Source organism: Grammomys surdaster, unplaced genomic scaffold, assembly GCF_004785775.1.
Source record: "Grammomys surdaster isolate TR1022 unplaced genomic scaffold, NIH_TR_1.0 126187, whole genome shotgun sequence".
Classification (NCBI taxonomy): Eukaryota; Metazoa; Chordata; class Mammalia; order Rodentia; family Muridae; genus Grammomys; species Grammomys surdaster.
In genome coordinates this window covers 2770661-2788162 of record NW_021620993.1, presented here as the reverse complement: position 1 = coordinate 2788162, position 17502 = coordinate 2770661, and the positions used below count along the sequence as shown (strand labels likewise).

The 17502-nt window shown below is 50.1% G+C and overlaps 1 protein-coding gene across 8 annotated transcripts in view; it reads left to right on the top strand.

Moving 5' to 3' along the window:
- The window catches only part of Jakmip1 (janus kinase and microtubule interacting protein 1), a 96526-nt gene that overhangs the window by 53929 nt on the left and 25095 nt on the right, over positions 1-17502 (top strand). For all 8 annotated transcript variants that reach the window (XM_028758180.1, XM_028758178.1, XM_028758179.1 and 5 more), the window contains exons 6-10: positions 2773-2919; positions 3608-3748; positions 5184-5243; positions 14668-14796; positions 15998-16126. In XM_028758180.1, coding sequence (XP_028614013.1) covers positions 2773-2919; positions 3608-3748; positions 5184-5243; positions 14668-14796; positions 15998-16126 — 606 coding nt within the window. The remainder of the gene's footprint in view (positions 1-2772; positions 2920-3607; positions 3749-5183; positions 5244-14667; positions 14797-15997; positions 16127-17502) is intronic.

Genomic DNA, 17502 nt, shown 5'->3' with positions numbered 1-17502 from the left:
CTCTCTCTCTCTCTCTCTCTCTCTCTCTCTCTCTCTCTCTCTCTCTCTCTCTGTGTGTGTGTGTGTGTGTGTGTGTGACACTCATGGAAGACATCCCTTTGCTTATTGTCTATGTAGGGATCCATCCTTAGAAAAGAGCTGGGGAGTCAATGAGAGAGGGTGCCGTTGAGGGTGATCTCTGCAGGGTTTTGCAATATTATCAACAGAAAGTAACAGCGAACACAGACAATCAATACCAAAGCCTCCTTGCAGGGTCTGTGGGAGTTTTCAGACTGATGCAGCACTGTGACAAGGAGCAGGTGTTGCCGTCAGGGAGACTCCTTGCCTTAAATTGCAGGATGGAAGCAGAGTACAGAGCAGGCTTTGGAGTTGTTTTGGATACAGAAAGCTGTTCTTTTAGGTGGTGTGCTTGTGGATAGCTCGATTTTTCCTTTATTTACTTGGCATAAACGTTGATACATTTCTATTTTTAAAAAGGATGAGCATGCATGCTGGTAGTTTAGTTGCTAGAGTCTTTGCCTGGCATACAGGAAACCCTGGGTTTCATACCCAGCACCCCATAAACTACATGTAATTCCAGCCTTTAATTCCAGCACCATCGGGGTGAAGATAGGAGGGTCAGACGTTCCAGGTTGTACTTCAGCTTGTCTCAGGTTGTGAGGCTAGCCTGAGCTAAGGTTGTGAGGCCAGCCTGAGCTACGTGACACCTTGTCTCAGATCTCTCTCTCTCTCTTTCTGTATATGTGCACACATACATGTATAATGAACACAGACTTATTTAAAACAAATCTTTTGTAAAACTAGTATTTGCACGAATATGCTTAATTTTGCTATAGAAATAGCTAAACTAATTTTGTTTTTTAAAACTTCTCTCCCTTTGTCCCTCCCTCCCTCTGTCTCTCTCTTTCTTCCTTTCTTTCTTTTGCCCTCCCTCCCTCCCTCCCTCCCTCCCTTCCTTCCTTCCTTCCTTCCTTCCTTCCTTCCGTGTGCCACATTACTCTTGTAAAGGGCAGAAGTCAACTTTGGGAACTTGACTTTCTGTTTCCACTGTGTGGGTTTGGTCATGGGACTTAGGTGAGCACGCTTGGCAGCAAGCACCTTTGCCTGCTGAGCCATCTTGCTGGCCCCAGCTAAGCTACTTTCCATTGTTAATGTATGAAACTTTTGGAAAAAGCCTCATGATCTTGCTGCTTGTTCTGGTCTTGGTTGTGAAGGGACATGTATTTTCACAGGTTTAGCAGAAACAAAATTACTTTCTTCCTAGTGTATAGCTCCGATCAGACTGTATACTCATTATGTTTCTACTTCTTGCTTAAATATTCATGAGCTGAATAAATACTTATGAGTCACATGGTAATTTATTGAGTGTATGACAAACACATGGACTGCCTGAACAAGTTTCAGGCAGAAAGAGTGAGGTAGTCAGCACCTGGATTTCCCATGGTGCAGTGGCTCCTGACCTGGGCGGCTACACATTTCACTTTAGTAAACAAATCACACCCAAAGGGTGTTTGGTTTGACGTTGCACTTGTGAAGTGGGGTTTTTTTCAGTGCTCTGCAAGGTGTCCTTTAAACATAGATTTATCAGTGCAGTCATCTTCATTGATTAGTAGTGGTCTTTTCATGGTTGTCTTGGACTTCATAGTGTGGTAGTGTCATAGCCTCGCTGGCCACCCCTTCCTGGTGGCCATTCAGGCCGCTTCTGGCTTCTTTACTGTTATAAACAATGCAAGAAGCCCCATGCCTGTCTTTGCTTTAGAGGGTCTGTAGCTATCCTTTCTGGGGTGAGAGCAGGAGTAGAAGTGGCTCATGGGTCACATGGTACCTTTGGTCTCTGACAGGCAGCATCAGAGTGTTCAGTTTTCACAGGGATTGAGGGTAGGTGCTGGGGTCAGCCTCTGTATTGGATTCCTGGTTCGAGTACTGTGATTGTGCCCTTAGGGACCACAGGGCCACCTCTCTGCTCACACTCTGGTGCACAGCATAGTGGCCATGGCCCTCCCGGATAGTTGGGGGTCTAGGTAAGTGAGCTGAGAGGGACAGAGCTCATTCAGGCTCCTGGTGAGGGCTTGGTCACATGGCCGCCACTTTTGTGGTGCTGACATGGGGACATTTCAGTTGCTTTTACATTTGGTTCATTGTAAAAGCTTTGTGAAGACAGATGCTCATCATGAGTCTGAAGCAGATGAGGCTGTTACTTCAGTTTTATAGATGAGGAAGCAGGCTGAAAACTTGACCATGGCTGTGCTCAAAAGGAAAAGGAGTGGCCACTTTTAACCACGGAGGACTCTGCCCCTCCTCCCTGGTGGCCACTGTGACCTCTCACTAGTCGATGTCCCACTGATCTGGCCCTCATACCACGGGTTGTTTTAGAAGGTAAATCTGACCACAAAGATTTTCCCACTCAAAGATGTTGGGAACTGGGGTGAAGACCAAACGGACAAGAGAGGCACAAAGGGGTTTCCAGAGGCTGAATGAATGACAGCATGGAAAGACACTCCACCTTTGCGGGGACTGTCGCTCAGAGGTTGTAGTGAATCCCTCCAGGCTGTAGGGTTATACTCAGAACTGAGCCCAGGGCTCTTGTCCGCAGGGTGTTGCCCTGTGGCCTGCCAAAGAGGGGCCGGGAAAAGACTAGGTGGCTGGCTGGATTGACCTCTGGGGGTCATGCTTCTGAAGGGGGACCATGTTGAAGCTCTGCTGTCTTGCTGGTGGAGTGTGGCCACCCACGGGGCTGTGCAGCCCCCTGACCTGAGTCTGTACCCGCCGCAGCTAAAGCGCTCTCGGGAGACGGAGGTGCAGCTGAAGCCGCTGGTCGAGAAGAACAAACGCATGAACAAAAAGAACGAGGACCTGCTGCACAGCATCCAGAGGATGGAGGAGAAACTCAAGAGCCTCACGAGGGAGAATGTGGAGATGGTGAGGCCCGGCCCTGGACTCACCCAGCTTCCCTCCAGGCCAGACCCTGCGGTCCATGATCTCTCCCCACCCTGTGACACCTCAGCAGTAGGCTCGGTCCCAGCTGTTCTTGCTCCTCTCTGCATCTCTACATGTGTTCTGCCAGAGTGCCTGCCCCATCCCCTGTGTTTCCCGGAGGAGGGAAGGGCAGAATCAGTAGGGCAGGCTTATCCACTGGATGGATTATAGCCCATGGCTGGCTCATGCTTCATGGACTCCTCTGGAAACAGTCACTTCTGAAAGGGCTGTGCATGAGGACAGGTTTTTTTCCCCTAGCAAGGATGACTGGTGTCTGTGCTCTGGGTGGCTTGTAAGATGCTTTCAGGTCCGTTGATTAGATTGCCCATTTCACAGCTTAGAAGACTGGGGCTCAGGTATGAATTCGGGCAGTCTGTGGTGGGGTGTTCCCCCTGTCTGTGCTGCCTTCTGGCTTTCAGGGATCATTCAGAACATCCCCTGCCCCCCTGCTCCGCCACCCCATCCCCTTCCAGTGAGCATCACTGACCACACCTGGCTTGGCCTTGGCCTGAAGCTGTGTGTATTCCCTATCTTGGGACCAGGCGTCTGTCACCCCCACCCCTGAGCCCCACAGCAGTGCCATCTTTCACACTGTAGCACACCGAACCACCCTCTCTCTTTCTGGCTGCAGAAAGAAAAGCTGTCTGCTCAGGCCTCGCTAAAGCGACACACATCCCTGAATGACCTCAGTCTGACCAGGGATGAGCAGGAGATAGAGTTCCTGAGGCTGCAGGTGCTGGAACAGCAGCATGTCATCGATGACCTCTCTCTGGTATGTTGTCACTTTTGGTCAGGATGTCACCCCAGGAGGCGGAGTCAAGAGTGGGCATCAGGGTGGGAGTGGGACCTGACAGCCCAGCTTCAGGCACTGGGTCCCCTGTGATCTCCAGGAAGCAGCCTCAGCTTGGTTGAAATGAGATCAGTGCTACCTGGGAACAGTCTCCATGGCAACCCACTTTTCAGTGGGCTCCTGGCTTGCCCTGGTGAAGAGGCAGCCTGGATCTGTTCTGAGGGGCCTTTGAGTTATTATTAACTTGGATTCATTTTTTAATTTAGCTATTGCATACCGTGAGATTGAGCCTGCAAATCTGTACTTTGTCATCAGATCAGAGTTTGAAGGACCAGCTGAGGCTGTCGTGTGGGCTTCATGACTGCTCAGGGGTGGTTACATTGAAAGGAGAGGGGAGCAAACCTGCAGTAGAGAGGGGGTGTTTTATCCCAAAGATAGCACCCAGCAGTGCAGTCAGGCACATCTGCAGTGAGCTTCAGTTGGATCTCAGAAGCAGAATGGGCTCTGCTTGCTCATGAGACCTGTGTGTGCACGATGGCTCCATCGACAGGACTCTGAAAGGCAGGAAACCATGATCACATCCTCGACGGGTTTCATGAGAAGTAGTGCCCATCCTCTATCCTCCTTTCCTCCCCCTGCCTTTCCCTCCCTCTCTCACTTCCACTATCCATGTAGCCATCCATCTCGGCTTCATTACCTAGATGACATAGTGTAGCTAAGGATGACAAGACGCACTCAATAAAGAGACAGTGAGTGAAAAGAAATATGACAAGCCAAAGCAGGGCTGGGGAGCATAATAACCAGTCTGCCAGGATCCAGTGGGTGTATGGTCAGGCCGAGTCCCAGCTTTGTCCTGCTGGAGGGAAAGGAGGGAGTGCTGAGAGCAGGAGGCCCTGGCTTTGTCTGGGTACAGTGCCGTCCCCAGCACTGCCACTCCTTTCTGCAGAGGACCCCAACCAAGCAATACTACAGGGAGCTCTTAGCCCCACATATCAAAAAAGATACAACTGGAGAAAATACAGTGGTCACCCAGCCAGTACAAGGGTTGTGGGGGATTCCACACTGCCTCTGTCCAAGCTCAAACCCATAAGCATCCCACTGCTGCTATCGCAGGTAGACCCTGCCAAGGCCACCAAAACCACTGTGAGGCCACACTGCTCAGGCTTTGTAGCCTCTTGACACAAAGAATAATCCAGGTTTGCCTGTGGTGAGATGGCCCATCAGGGTGGATGACAAGGGCCTGAACAAGTGTCTTGTTACCAGGCTCTCAGTTGGATTCATACAGCATGAACTAGGCCACACAGATAGAGAGGCAAGCAGGCAGGTTGGCACACGGAACCTCCAAATCTTAACTGTGTGGTTCTGTGTGGTAGGGGCCTGGCTGCATGTGCTCACAGGTGACTGTTCTTCCCGGCAGGAAAGAGAACGCCTGCTGCGCTCCAAGAGGCATCGAGGGAAGAGCCTGAAGCCCCCCAAGGTGAGCGTGCCTTAGTGTCTGTCATGAGTCTAAACGACAAGCCAGTCTTATAGGAGAGGAGGGTCACGGGGCCAATTACAGGCCCAGAGGCAGAGACAGGACTCTGCGACACAGCTGTGTGTTGGCTGTTGAAAGAAAGGCTCTTCTGGCTGTGGCAAGGCTCCATACATTATCGTGTCACCCAGATACGTTAATTTACTCATAGAACACTTACTGATGGATTCTGTGCTTGGACCTTGGGTTATGTGCATCCAAAATTAAAAACATAAGTACTCAGGCCTTCTGAGGGATTTGAAGGACACCCAGCCTCATTTATGCCTCCTAACTGTGTGTTCTGGAATCTCAGGCGCTTTGTTCAAAGATGCAGAATGAAGTTCTTTTTGTAAAATGCAACTGTGCTGTCTCCCAGAGGCTGTCTAGGTGTTCTGGCAGGAGAGTGCAGGGCTGGATGGGGAGACTTTAGAGGCCCGCAGGGAGGTTTAGAAGAAGCTGTGGTTTGCATGTCAGTCCCCCTGGCCACCTATCTGAGACGGATCTCTGCCCCTTCCTGAACTGGAACCTGGCGGCTTCGTCTACTGATAGAGATGGTTGTGGAGAATTACTTCTGTGTAAGAAAAACTGCGTAGGTGTGACAGCAAATGGCCAAGTGCACACTCCCCGGTGGAGTCAGGGTGACAGCAGGGAGCGGTGGGGACAACCCTTATCTAGTGCAGAACACTGGTTGACACCAGGTGGGCCAATGGTGTCGGGCATTCCAGTGTTTAAAGGGAAGCATGAGTCTTTGCCTCAGACTGGTGGAGAATGCCTGCAACCCCAGCACTGGATAGGTAGAAATGAGAAGATTTAGAGTTCAAAACTACCCTTAGCTAGTTGATGAGTTTGAGGCTAGCCTGGGCTATATGAGACCCTGTATCAATAAGCCAAGAGGCGAGGGAAGTGTAAATCTGTACATATTACTTTCCCAGGACTATATGAACAAAAATGGGTCCCTTGGAATGAGTGAAAGTTAGTGTCTTATAAGTCATAAGACCAGAAGCCTGGCCTCAGGTGCTGATGAGGCCAGGCTTCTTCCCTCTGGTGTCTGGAGGGCCTCCCTTTCCATTTCCTCCAGCTCTGGGGTATTCCGATGATGGTGGGTATTCCTTGCCCTCTGCCAGTCCACTGCTGGGTCACACTGTCATCTTTAGGGACACTGGACGTACTGAGTTCAGAGCCTACAGTGCCTCAGTGTGAGGTACTTCGTCAGTACCTCGACCACAGTTATCTTTGCACTGACCAAAACAAACAAACAAACAAACAAACAAAAACAAAACAAAAAACCACATTCTGCAGCAGCACAGTCAGAAATTCAGCATATCTTTTGAGGGGACATTATTTAGTCATGATACCTCTATATAAAGCCCGAGAATTTTTAACGTGGATGTAAATGCATATGTGGCCCCTCTGTGGTGCCACTGGGGTCAGTGTCTGAGCCCATGGTTACTTGGATTAATTAGTGGCCAGCACTCCATCTCAATTCATCCCCAGAGCTACCCTGGCTCTTTCAGTTATGGGAGACAGAGATGTAGAGCCAACTTGAAGAGCCAGTGGACTGATGGGGCCGAGCCTTGGGCACACTGTCTCCAGCGGGCTGAGCTGAGTCAGGGGCCGGTCTCTGTGTGCTGATCTTAGACGCTCAGAAGGCAGTGCATGGTGCTGCACAACTCTAATCCCAACACTCTGGTGGCAGAGGGAGGCAGTTTGAGACCAGGTTGATCTACACATATAGCGAGTTTCAAGCCACCTCAGCCAGGGCTACGTAGTAAAGACCTTCTCTAAAACAAAATAAAACACCTCAAAACCAACCAACCAAACAGGAACAAAAGGATCAGGAGATGGTCCAGCCAGCTTGCTTATATTCACAGACCTGTTGACCACATCCTAGAAAAGCTAGGGAATAGAAAGGGATGTCCCTGTGGCATGTCCCCTGGGCCAGTGTCTGTCCTACACGTATCTGGGACTTAACTGCCTCTCACTCATCATTAACACTGGAAATGTTTGTCATAACCATATGCTGCTATCAGAAATATGAATGTTTACTGCCACATAATCTGCTGAATTCGTAGGCCATAAACTTGTTCAGTGCTGCGGACATGTTTACTCTGGTGGTTAGGAGAACGCCACAGTATCTTGCCTTATGATGACTCCACACGACAGTCTTCAGCTGATTCCACTAACTGCGTTTGGTGACTGTACAATTATTTGCCTGCCCTTTCCCTTTCTGTGGGACATTTTGCTCCAGTAAATGTCACCGAAGTAAAGTCATTTTGCACAGAAAGTCTGGATGGTTCTGTCTGATACCATCTCAGTGGTTGCAACATGGGCTTAATGAGGAGAAAGCGCCCCCTGCTGCCAGAAGAAGGCTGTGACACCTGCAAACAGTGCTTTTGAGACCAGAGTTAAAATACTGGAAGTGGGCGGCTGGTCAGTTCAGTGAGGAGGCTTGGCATGAAACAGTTCATAATTAGAGGTTCCCTAGAAACCTGTTCTGAAGTAGCACTACTTTAAGCCTACGTGGTCTGTGAAGCCTTAATCCCAAGCCCTAATTTTGAAACTTAAAATATTTTCAGTATCAAATAAAAAAATTCAGGTTTTGGATTAGGGATACTTAACTGATAAAGTCTATTAAAGAAATCCTGCCAATCAGAAAAACTCAGAAATTAAAAGTACTTGTGTTTCCAGTCATCTCCGATAGGGGCACTCAACCTGTGCTTGCATCTTGGGAGTCAAACAGCCTGTGTCCTCCACTGGTTCTGAGCTCTGAATCTACTGATTGGGAGAGACCGTACACTGGCTTGAGTCAGGGTGGGCCACACCTGTCTCTAAACAGTGACTGGCACAGAACAGGTGTCTCCAAAGAACGGCTGACTGACTAGGTACACAGCCTCTCCTGAGAAATGCATTTGAAGGACTTTGCCTACCTCAGAGAAGCAGGGGTATATGGGTATATTAGTGAGAACCCTAGAAGGTTGGATTTGGGAAACCTGTATGGATTTTGTTTTCTTAAAGGTAGGATTGCTTATGGCCCAAGTTGGCTTTGATCTCTGTGTGTTGTTGAGATCATCCATCCCCACTTCCTGAGTGGTGGGGTTACAGATGCGCTCCACCAAGCCCATCTTATGGAGTGTTTGAGACTGAACGCAGGCCTTTGTGCCTGCTAGGTAAGCCCTTCCGCAGTTGATCTGTATCTCAGCCCATGGGAAGTGGTTTCCCTCTTACTGTTTCCTGGGACATCTTTTTCTCTAGATTCATGTAGGTTGTCTTTCATCCCAGGATCCTACTTTTCACCCCAGCCCTGTTCAGACCAAGTGGACAAGTGATGGGGTCTTTGGGCCTGAGCATGACTGTAATCTTCCATGCCACATTGGTACCCTTCAGGCCTGGTGCATCCCTGTCTCCTCCTACAGGCTAAATAAAGTACTGGTGGTTTCTTTGTCTCTCCCTGTAAGTGACCCCCTTTTACTCTGTATGGTGTATATCCAGGGACCATGTCCCTTTGCCAGGTTCTCCAGCTTCACAGGCCATTTGAATGAATTCATTGACAATTATAAAATTTTTCAGAAGTCTCAGAAATTCATCCATGCTCTTGACTCCTGATACCTAGACCCTAGAGAAGCCCCTAGACTCTGAGGACCCCTGAATTAGTTACTCCTGTTACCATGGAGACCAGATATCTGCCAGAAAGAACTTAGGGGAGGAAGGGCTTGGCTGGACTTACAGCCTCTGAAGGCACTGTCAATCCTGCTGACTCTGTTGATTCTGGGCCCCTAGTGAGCCAGAGCATCATGGTAGCAGAAGCATGTGGCACAAGCTGCTCACATGCTTCACAGGAAGCAGAGAAAAGGCATACAGGAAAGGGCCAGGGCAGATACAGTCCCAGAGACACTCCCTCAGTGACCTGCTTCCTCCAGCCAGGCCCCATCTCCAAGTTTCAACCACTTCTTGACCAGCTACTCAAAGCCTGAAACCGTCTGATGGTTGTGGTCTGATAGTCTCTGGAGGTATACTTGAGTAATTTTCCTAGGTGTTTATATCAGTCCATTCAGATGGACAGTAAGATTGACCATCACACTCTAGGAAAGAGGGCCCCTCCACATCACAGCGCACCCTGATGTACAGGTGATAGAGACAGGGCAGTGTCTCCAATGGCAACCCTCATATTTAAATGGTTTCTTCAGTCCTAAGGACTATCTTCGTGTCACCCTGGGCTTCCCAGGAGCACCCTCACCCACCATGGGATTCCCTCTGGGCCAAGACTGTGCCGACTCTCTGTGCCTCCTGCTAGCTTAGGCCAGGCTAACATTAGTTCCTAGTGAGAGATGCAGGGGACCCTAGATGATTTCTTGGGCCCTGTCCTTGGGTCTAGGGATCTTTCTCTGCAGGGGTCTGTCAACAAGGGGGTCCCAGTATGGGGCAATGAGCTGGGCTGCAGGCTGTCAATAGCTGCTGTTCTGTAGGCATGAGGGTTGAACGCTAGCAGAGCTCTGAGCACGTGGGTGATGGGGATCTCCGATGGTGCTGAGAAGCTAAGACCTGGAGCACTGAGGAATCAGCCCCAGCATAAGCTCTAAGGCCTGAGACAAGGGAACTAAGGTCCTAGAACCTGCTTCCTGGTTCTCAAAACGAAATCACACTCAGATCAGGAGGTCATAATGGAGCCCTGGTTCTGTGCCTGACCATCGTAGGCGGTCAGGAAATGATAATGCCTCCTTCCTTCCCAATTTGTCTTTGACGAGACCCTTGCCGCATCTTCTTGTTTGCTTTCTATTGCTAAGTAAGCCCCATGACTGTGGGAGGAAGGCCCTTATTTCAGTTCATGGGTTACAGTCTGTCATCAAGGGTGGTCAGGACGTAAACTCAAGGCAGAATCTGAGCAGAAACTGAAGCAGAGACCATGGGGGACTGTTAGTTACTGGCTTGCTCTCTGACTCATTCTCAGCTAGCCTTCTTCTACAGCACAGGACCTGCTCAGGGATGGCAGTGTCCCCAGTGGGCTGGGCCCCTCCCACATTAGTCACCAAGATAGTTCTTCACAGACATGGCTGCAGGCTAATCCTGTCAAGGCAGTTCTTTAATTGAGGTTCCTTCAGACAGATCAAGGCTGTGTTAGGTTGATAGCTGAGGCTAGCTCTAGGGTATTGTGGTTGGCCTAAATGCAGATGCTTGGGTCCCTCTAATCCACACTATAGCCTTTGAGCCAGTGTTAGCATCCTATGGTGGTGTCAACCAGAAAGGCTTCAGGGCCTGCTGGGCTATGTATCTGAGTCCCCTCTCCTCTAGGGGCCTTGGCTTACTGCCAGCAGTAAGTAGTTCATGTCTGATGTCTGACTCAGATCCTTCTGGTTTATTGTTCCTGAGTCCACTCTGACATCACACTTAGGAGTCCTACAATCCAGTGCCTTGAGGCTAGCCCTGCTACTTGTGGAGGGTGGGGCCAGAGAAACGTTGGGCACTTCTGGAGCAGACACTGCTGTGGAGTGACTTCCTGCCTAGGACATCCTACTGGTTTTCAGTGTGATTTTTGCTCCTCAGCAGCTAAAAGTGCTTCTATCCCTATGTTTGTTTGCAACTGAACAAACCGTTCCTAGTCAGCCCTTCTCCAGCTGTTGCCCTGGGAGCTTGGGTGGCTTCATCCTGTCCTGTGTGTCCCTGAGGCACAGCTGCCAGCATAGCACCCTACAAACCTAGAGATTCAGAGCAGTGACTGCATGAAGCTGTCAGATTTTATGCTCAACTTGAATGCAAGGCTGGTCCTTGGCCCCTGTGGGGAGAGATGCTGGGAGGGATGTCTTTGTGGCACTTCTCTAAGGGCTGCATGCCTAAAGCCAACCCCCGATCTCTGTCTGGGCGAGAGATGGATGGCTTTCCTGTAGCTCAGGAATCAAAGCTTCCCCCAACTCTCTGTAGTGCTTTGTTGCAGGTTGTGTAAGAGTTTAAGGTAAATAAACTCTAAGAGACACATTTCGGGGACAGTAGGGGCTGAGTGTGCCAGGACACCCACTGGTGGTGGTTTATTCTGGAGATGTCCCAGGCAGGTGAGAGAAGAGACGCCTCATCCTTTGTGGCTCTGGCCCTGAAGCAGAAGGCTCTCATCATGACACCGTTGCTACTGCTGTGCCCAAGGGCTTTGCAACTATCCAGGGACCTGGGACTGTTGACAACAGTTCTGGGCATAGGGACATTGGGTCCTAGGAGGGAAGTCCCCAGAGGACATACTGGTTTAGAAGCTGCGCTCTATGACAAATACCTGGGGCTGGCCTGGAAACTGGCTACTCTCCATTGATAGCTCTGTCACCGGCATCTGGGAGCTGGTCCAAGGTGCCATCGCTGTTGCCAAGGGGGCACCTTTGGGGCGTCCCTGTCCTCCAGCTTCTGCCACTGACAGTATTCAGGAAGCCGTGAGGGGCAGGTGTGTCTTTTTCTGGGGCTAGAGAGAAGCCAGGGATGGCCTGTCCAGCCAGCACAGGCTAGCAGTTCCTGGAGCCTCCCCAGCATGGAGTACATCCTGTTTGTTCTCTACTTCTCCTTCTTCCTCTGCCTCTGTGCCCTCGTGTGCCTGTACTTCTCTGGCTGCCAGGAGATGACCTATAAGCATGAAGGTACGCAGCTGCCTGGTACAGGAGGATCTGTCTTGGTGGCTCCTAGCTGCCACCGGATGGTCCTAGATTTTCTGGGCAATTCTCACTGGATGCTGGGAAGGTGAAGAGAAGAGCTGGTGAGCTGCTGGGTCTAGCGGAGATGTGTGTGTGTGTGTGTGTGTGTGTGTGTGTGTGTGTGCATGCTCAGTCCAGTGGAGAGGTTAGTGTCTGTGTGTGTGTATGCTGAGTCTAGTGGAGAGGTTAGTGTCTGTGTGTGTGTATATGCTGAATCCAGTGGAGAGGTTAATGTGTGTGTGTGTGTGTGTGTATGTATGTATGTATCCTCTCCTGTGTGCCAAACATGAGCTTGTATGTATGTGGAGAAGAAACATTAGCTCTAGAAGCATTTTGTCAAAAATTACAATTACACACACACACACACACACACACACACACACACACACACAAGGTCTCCTGTATCTCCTTGATGCTGGCTTCAAACTTAACCATGTATCCGAGGATGACCTTTGACCTTGAATTTCTGACCGTCCTGTGTGTCCAGTGAAAGGAGTCAGGCACTGTGTTCACTTTAAATACCAATGTGGCTTTACTGTTTTGTGCCGATAGTGAGGCTGTGCTGGGTGGGCTGGCTCTGTTACCTTCTCTGTCATCTTGTCACATAGACAAAGGAGCTGTTCCAGGCATGCAGGCACACACCTCTAATCCTGCCATTTGGGAGGTGGGGGCATGAGGGTCGGAGTTTAAAGCAAGCCTGGACTACACGAGACACTATTTTAAAACGAAAATAAACCTATAGGAGCCTCCCTAGTTATGGACTTCCTTCCATTGTGGCATGATTTCACTGGGACTATTTGTGCTGGCTTCCCCAGGTATAACATGTCTTTCTGCAGCCCCAGTCTAGGGCCAGGTCTACTGTGAGGCTCTACCTGGGCCTGACCCTGGCCCGTTCAGTTGAGAACTTGAGCAGTTGAAACTTTGTGATTAGGCTCTGTCATTGAGCACTTCATTGGAAGTCACCCTGCTCTTCAAGAGCAGATTAGCCTAGGCAATTGACCAGGGTTGTCAGCCCCAGAAACTTCCAGAATGCTAACAGCAGATGGTCGTAGCCCAACACTGTGTCCTAATCTTGGGAAGTGTGTCATTTTAGAATCTTCCTGGGACCCACTTGTTAGGAGGAGGAGCAGAGATGTCACTACATCAGGCCACCAATTAGCACAGACAACACACAAATCTGTCCCCAGAGGCCAGGCAACTAGCAGTGTTTATGAAAAATAAGTTTGACCAGGCAACAGCCCAAGGCAACAGGAGTGTGGAGCTCGGAGGCAGAGGTGAGCTGCTGGTGTAGACTCCACTGCTTCCTGGAGTCTCCGATGCACGCAGGGGTGGGGCTTCCTATCTGAGAGGAGGGGGAGATCCTGAAGGCCACTTGGACTGTATGAAGCCTAACCTGGTCTCTCCGTCCTCCCTGCCAGCTCACCTGGGCACGGAGGCAGGTGGATACCCAGCAGATGCTGGCCATGTGAACCTTCAAAGGGGTCATGAGCAAACCTCAAACCATGTAAGGAACATTCTGGTGGAGAGTGCTTGCAGGAGCCTTGTAGGAACCCTAACTGTACAAAGTGACCGAGAAGTCCCTCCCTGCCCCTTCCCTGTAATGTCAAAGGGGCTTCTTCATGGTGTTGTTGCTGGTGACCGCAGCTTCCATGTGCTCATATCTGTACTTACATATTTGCTGCCACAGTGGCTTGGGTATGGGGTACACCCTGCTTCCTCTGTGGGTTGAGGAGAGGTGTGACTCGGGGAGTCCCTGGGAGCCCAGGGCTGATCACTGCAATAAGGCTACTGTTCTCTCACAGATATGGAAAACACCCTGATTGTGAAGGCAAGGGATTCTCTCAAATGGTGTGTTTAGGAAGAGAATAAAGGGCAGTGTGCCTAGAAGCAGGAAGAGGGGTGCATGTGGGTGGATGGTTGATGGAGGTAGCCCTCAGGGGCTAGTGCTCCCTCTCAGGTATCCTACGTGGCTTTAATCATGTGTCTCCAGGCTGAGCCTTGTCTGGCTCACTGAAGCTGCTTAGCCCGTGATTACTGAAAGAGTGAATGAATGATTGAACAAATGAATGAGTGGAGCCCCACATCCTGTACAGTTTGGAGTGAGAGAGAGGTGTGGTCAGAGTCTCAGGTAGTTGGCAAACAGGATATAAAAACTGTCTGAGGTTATGAAGACAGGACCCTTAATGTTATTCTTTCTAATTATATCAGTGCTCTGAATGCACTGTCATCCAAAGCTAAGAAAGATTGCCACTTAGGCAGAACTGCTGGGGAAGACATGGGCCATGCAGCTACTTCTCCAGCCTAGCCCAGGGGCAGGATGCTGGGTCTCCTAATCGCATCTCTTCCTGGCTCCTTTGGGGCAGACATCTCACTCAGCCTGTAGAATGCTCTGGGTGCTGGGACTTGGCTTCGCACAGAGTGAGAGAGGTCCCCTCTTATGCCGGAAGGGTGGCAGTTCATCCATGTCCAGAAGACACCTAGGGCTCAAATGACCCTGCATTTAAGTTCAACTTAGGAGTTGCATAGTCCTCTCTACCTATGACCCCTCCTCCCTCCTAATCAACATTGTTAAGCTAGCCACATCTTCAGCTGCCTTAGTGGCTTGCTCTGTCCTCAGCCAGCTATAATTGGGGCCATAGCTCCATCTGTCCTCCCTCGGCCCCCTGTGCCCTGGGCTGGCCATGGATAGGCAGCTGCTATCTTCCTGACGTAATGCCCATTGCCTCTCACAGAAGCATGTTGTGGAGACATTTTTTGGATTTGATGAAGAGTCCGTGGACTCTGAAACATTGTCAGAGACATCCTACAACACAGACAGGACAGACCGGACCCCAGCCACGCCTGAAGAGGACTTAGATGAGGTAAGCAAACTGCAGTATGCTAGGGACTTCACACCTTTGTGTTGGCCAGGGCTGCTCCCTCTCTGGTGGTCAATCCTGCCATGGCTTAGAGTCTCAGAGAGAGGATAGCTGGTCCTTGCTGCCTAACGGGGACTCAGTGAACACTGTCCTCAGAACTGATCTCCTGTAAGACTTAAGGCTGGTAGGGAAACACCCAGATGCTGACCCTAGTGCTTACTGTTGCAGATAAAATTACATGTCTTGTTTTTTTATCCCCCACACATAGGTGACAGAAGTGGTCACAGTTGGTGACTTTCCTAAATTCCAGGCATTCTTTAGTATAGACTTTCCCCTGATGCTGCAGCCCACACCGGGCTTCCTGTCTTGTCCTCCATGCACCCCTCTGTGGCTGTCTTCTGAGCCTGAATAAGAAGGGGTGCACTGGCCCTGGTTGTGGCAGGTGCTGGTGGAGCTTTCTAGGGTCACATATGCCGTGTTGGTAAGCTCCCTGTAGCTTCCTGGATGCCTCTAGGAACTGCCCATCCTGTCTCTCCTTGCCCTGGCTCTTTGAGCAGTCACCTCTCACAGTCCCATGGTTGGGGTTCATTCAAACTTTACTATGGAGTGCCTTCTTGAATGACAACAGAACCCTCAGGAAAATGGACCCTTCCTCCAAGTCAGCCCACTGGCCTTAAATTCAGGTGCTTATGGAGGGGCCTACCCGTGTGGGAAATGCCAAGGGTGACACATCCTGTGTGAGCCTCCAGCTAAAATTTGGTCCAATATTATCTCTGGTTTTTACAAACTTGTCATGATACTTGCAACAGTAACTTGCTCATTAGTCACCCTGCACTGTCCTCTCATGACCACATGGGGGCTTCACACACAGGTGCACTCCAGTCGCATACCAGTGCAGAAACCCCAGACATGTGGCCAGAGGGACACCCTTCTCAGGGTGAACCTTGACCTGTGAAGTCAGGCTGGTTCTCATGAAGCCTGTGAGTGCTGGGGGTGAGGTGCTGAAGTGGGGAAGGCATTTTTCTCCCAGCAGCCTACACTCCCGGTCCTTCCCATTACTTTCTGGCATGACAAGCTCACTAGGCATTTTTAGACACGCTGAGAAGATGTGGGCATTTGCTCATGTTTTGACTCTGTCCCTTGAAGTCACAGCAAGTCATGAATTGACTTGTTTGTTTGTTTGTTTTGTTGTTGTTTGGTTAAGACCACAACCAGAGAAGAGGCTGACCTGAGGTTCTGCCAGCTGACCAGGGAGTACCAGGCTCTGCAGAGGGCTTATGCCCTGCTTCAGGAGCAGGTTGGGGGGACACTGGATGCTGAGAGGGAGGCCCGGGTAAGTATGTCTCCTTGATGTTGGGAGAGACAGAGACTGGGGACCAGGAGGGGACCTGGAATCTTGAAACTGATGAAGGTGGAACTACACCCACCACTTGTCGTCTGCCATCTGTTTGCAAGAGAGAAGGCGTACAGAGTTGAAGGGGAGGGGCAGATGGACGACCAAACAGCTCATGAACTTGCTGCCAAACCTGATGATCTTATTCCGCCTGCCGAGCCCACGTGGTAGAAAAAGAACTGATTCTTGCAAGTTGTCCTATGACCTCTATGTATGCAAACACACACACACACACACACACACACACACACACTAAATTAGAATGGAATTTAAAGGAGTGATGAAGTTATAGACACAGCTAACCTTTCAGGCTTCAGACCTATCAATTTCCCTGAAAAGCCCCTCACCCCCAGTGTCCTCAAAAAACACTTTCAGGGGTTCCTGGAGCACCCAAGGCACAGGCACTACAGGTACAGGGGGTACATCATGGTGCTGGGATGAACTTTTTTGGAAACTTCCTCCCACTGACCCTTCTCCCACCTTGAAGTCTATAGTATTTTCATGTCCCTCTGGGAGTGCCAGAGACACCAGAGAGCCTACTGATCTAGTGCCGTCCCATGTCCCATGTCCATTCCAGTAGTCTTATGAGCCAGGATCTATCCCATGTCCTGAAGAAGGAACAGAGGTTCAGGAAAGTAGCAGCTTGCCTAAAGACGGTCCTCCATATAACTGAGAGGTGGGACCATGGCACCCTGCTCAGAATGCTCTGGAAACAGTCCTGGGAGCCCCATGCAGAAGGGCTTGGGCATCCTAAAACATACATAACACCATGGTTTGTAGGTCTCAGGAATATGGAAGCCACAGGCAGGAGCAACCATCTCCAGAATGAACTTGGCACACAGGGCTCAGGGTGGTAGCAGCCTCAGGGGTTGAGGGGGCAGACACACAGGGAACAAGATGTCCGGGGGATGTAGCCATTTCTGCCACAATGAAAGACCAGTCTTTGTTTTCTGAGCCACAGAAGGTAAAAATCTAGGCTTTGTCTGTGCTTAGTTTCTTCTTGTCTTTTAACTTGCCCAGTTAATAGATAATTCTCAGTGAAGTGCATGATGGGGCATGGTGACATATACCTATAATCCCCGAACTAGGTGGATATAGAAGGAGGATTGCCATGACTTTGAGGCCAGCTGGGGCAACAGAGTGAAGTGAGTTCTAGGCTAGCCTGGGCTATAGCACAGGCCTTTGTTTCATAACTTAAAAAGAAAAGGAAAAGGGGAAGATTTCCCTACTTTCCAGATGACCTTGAACTCCCGAGGGCCAAGATTTCAAGCCTCAGACAACACAACTAGCTTGGATTCTGACTTTTGGAAAGCAGG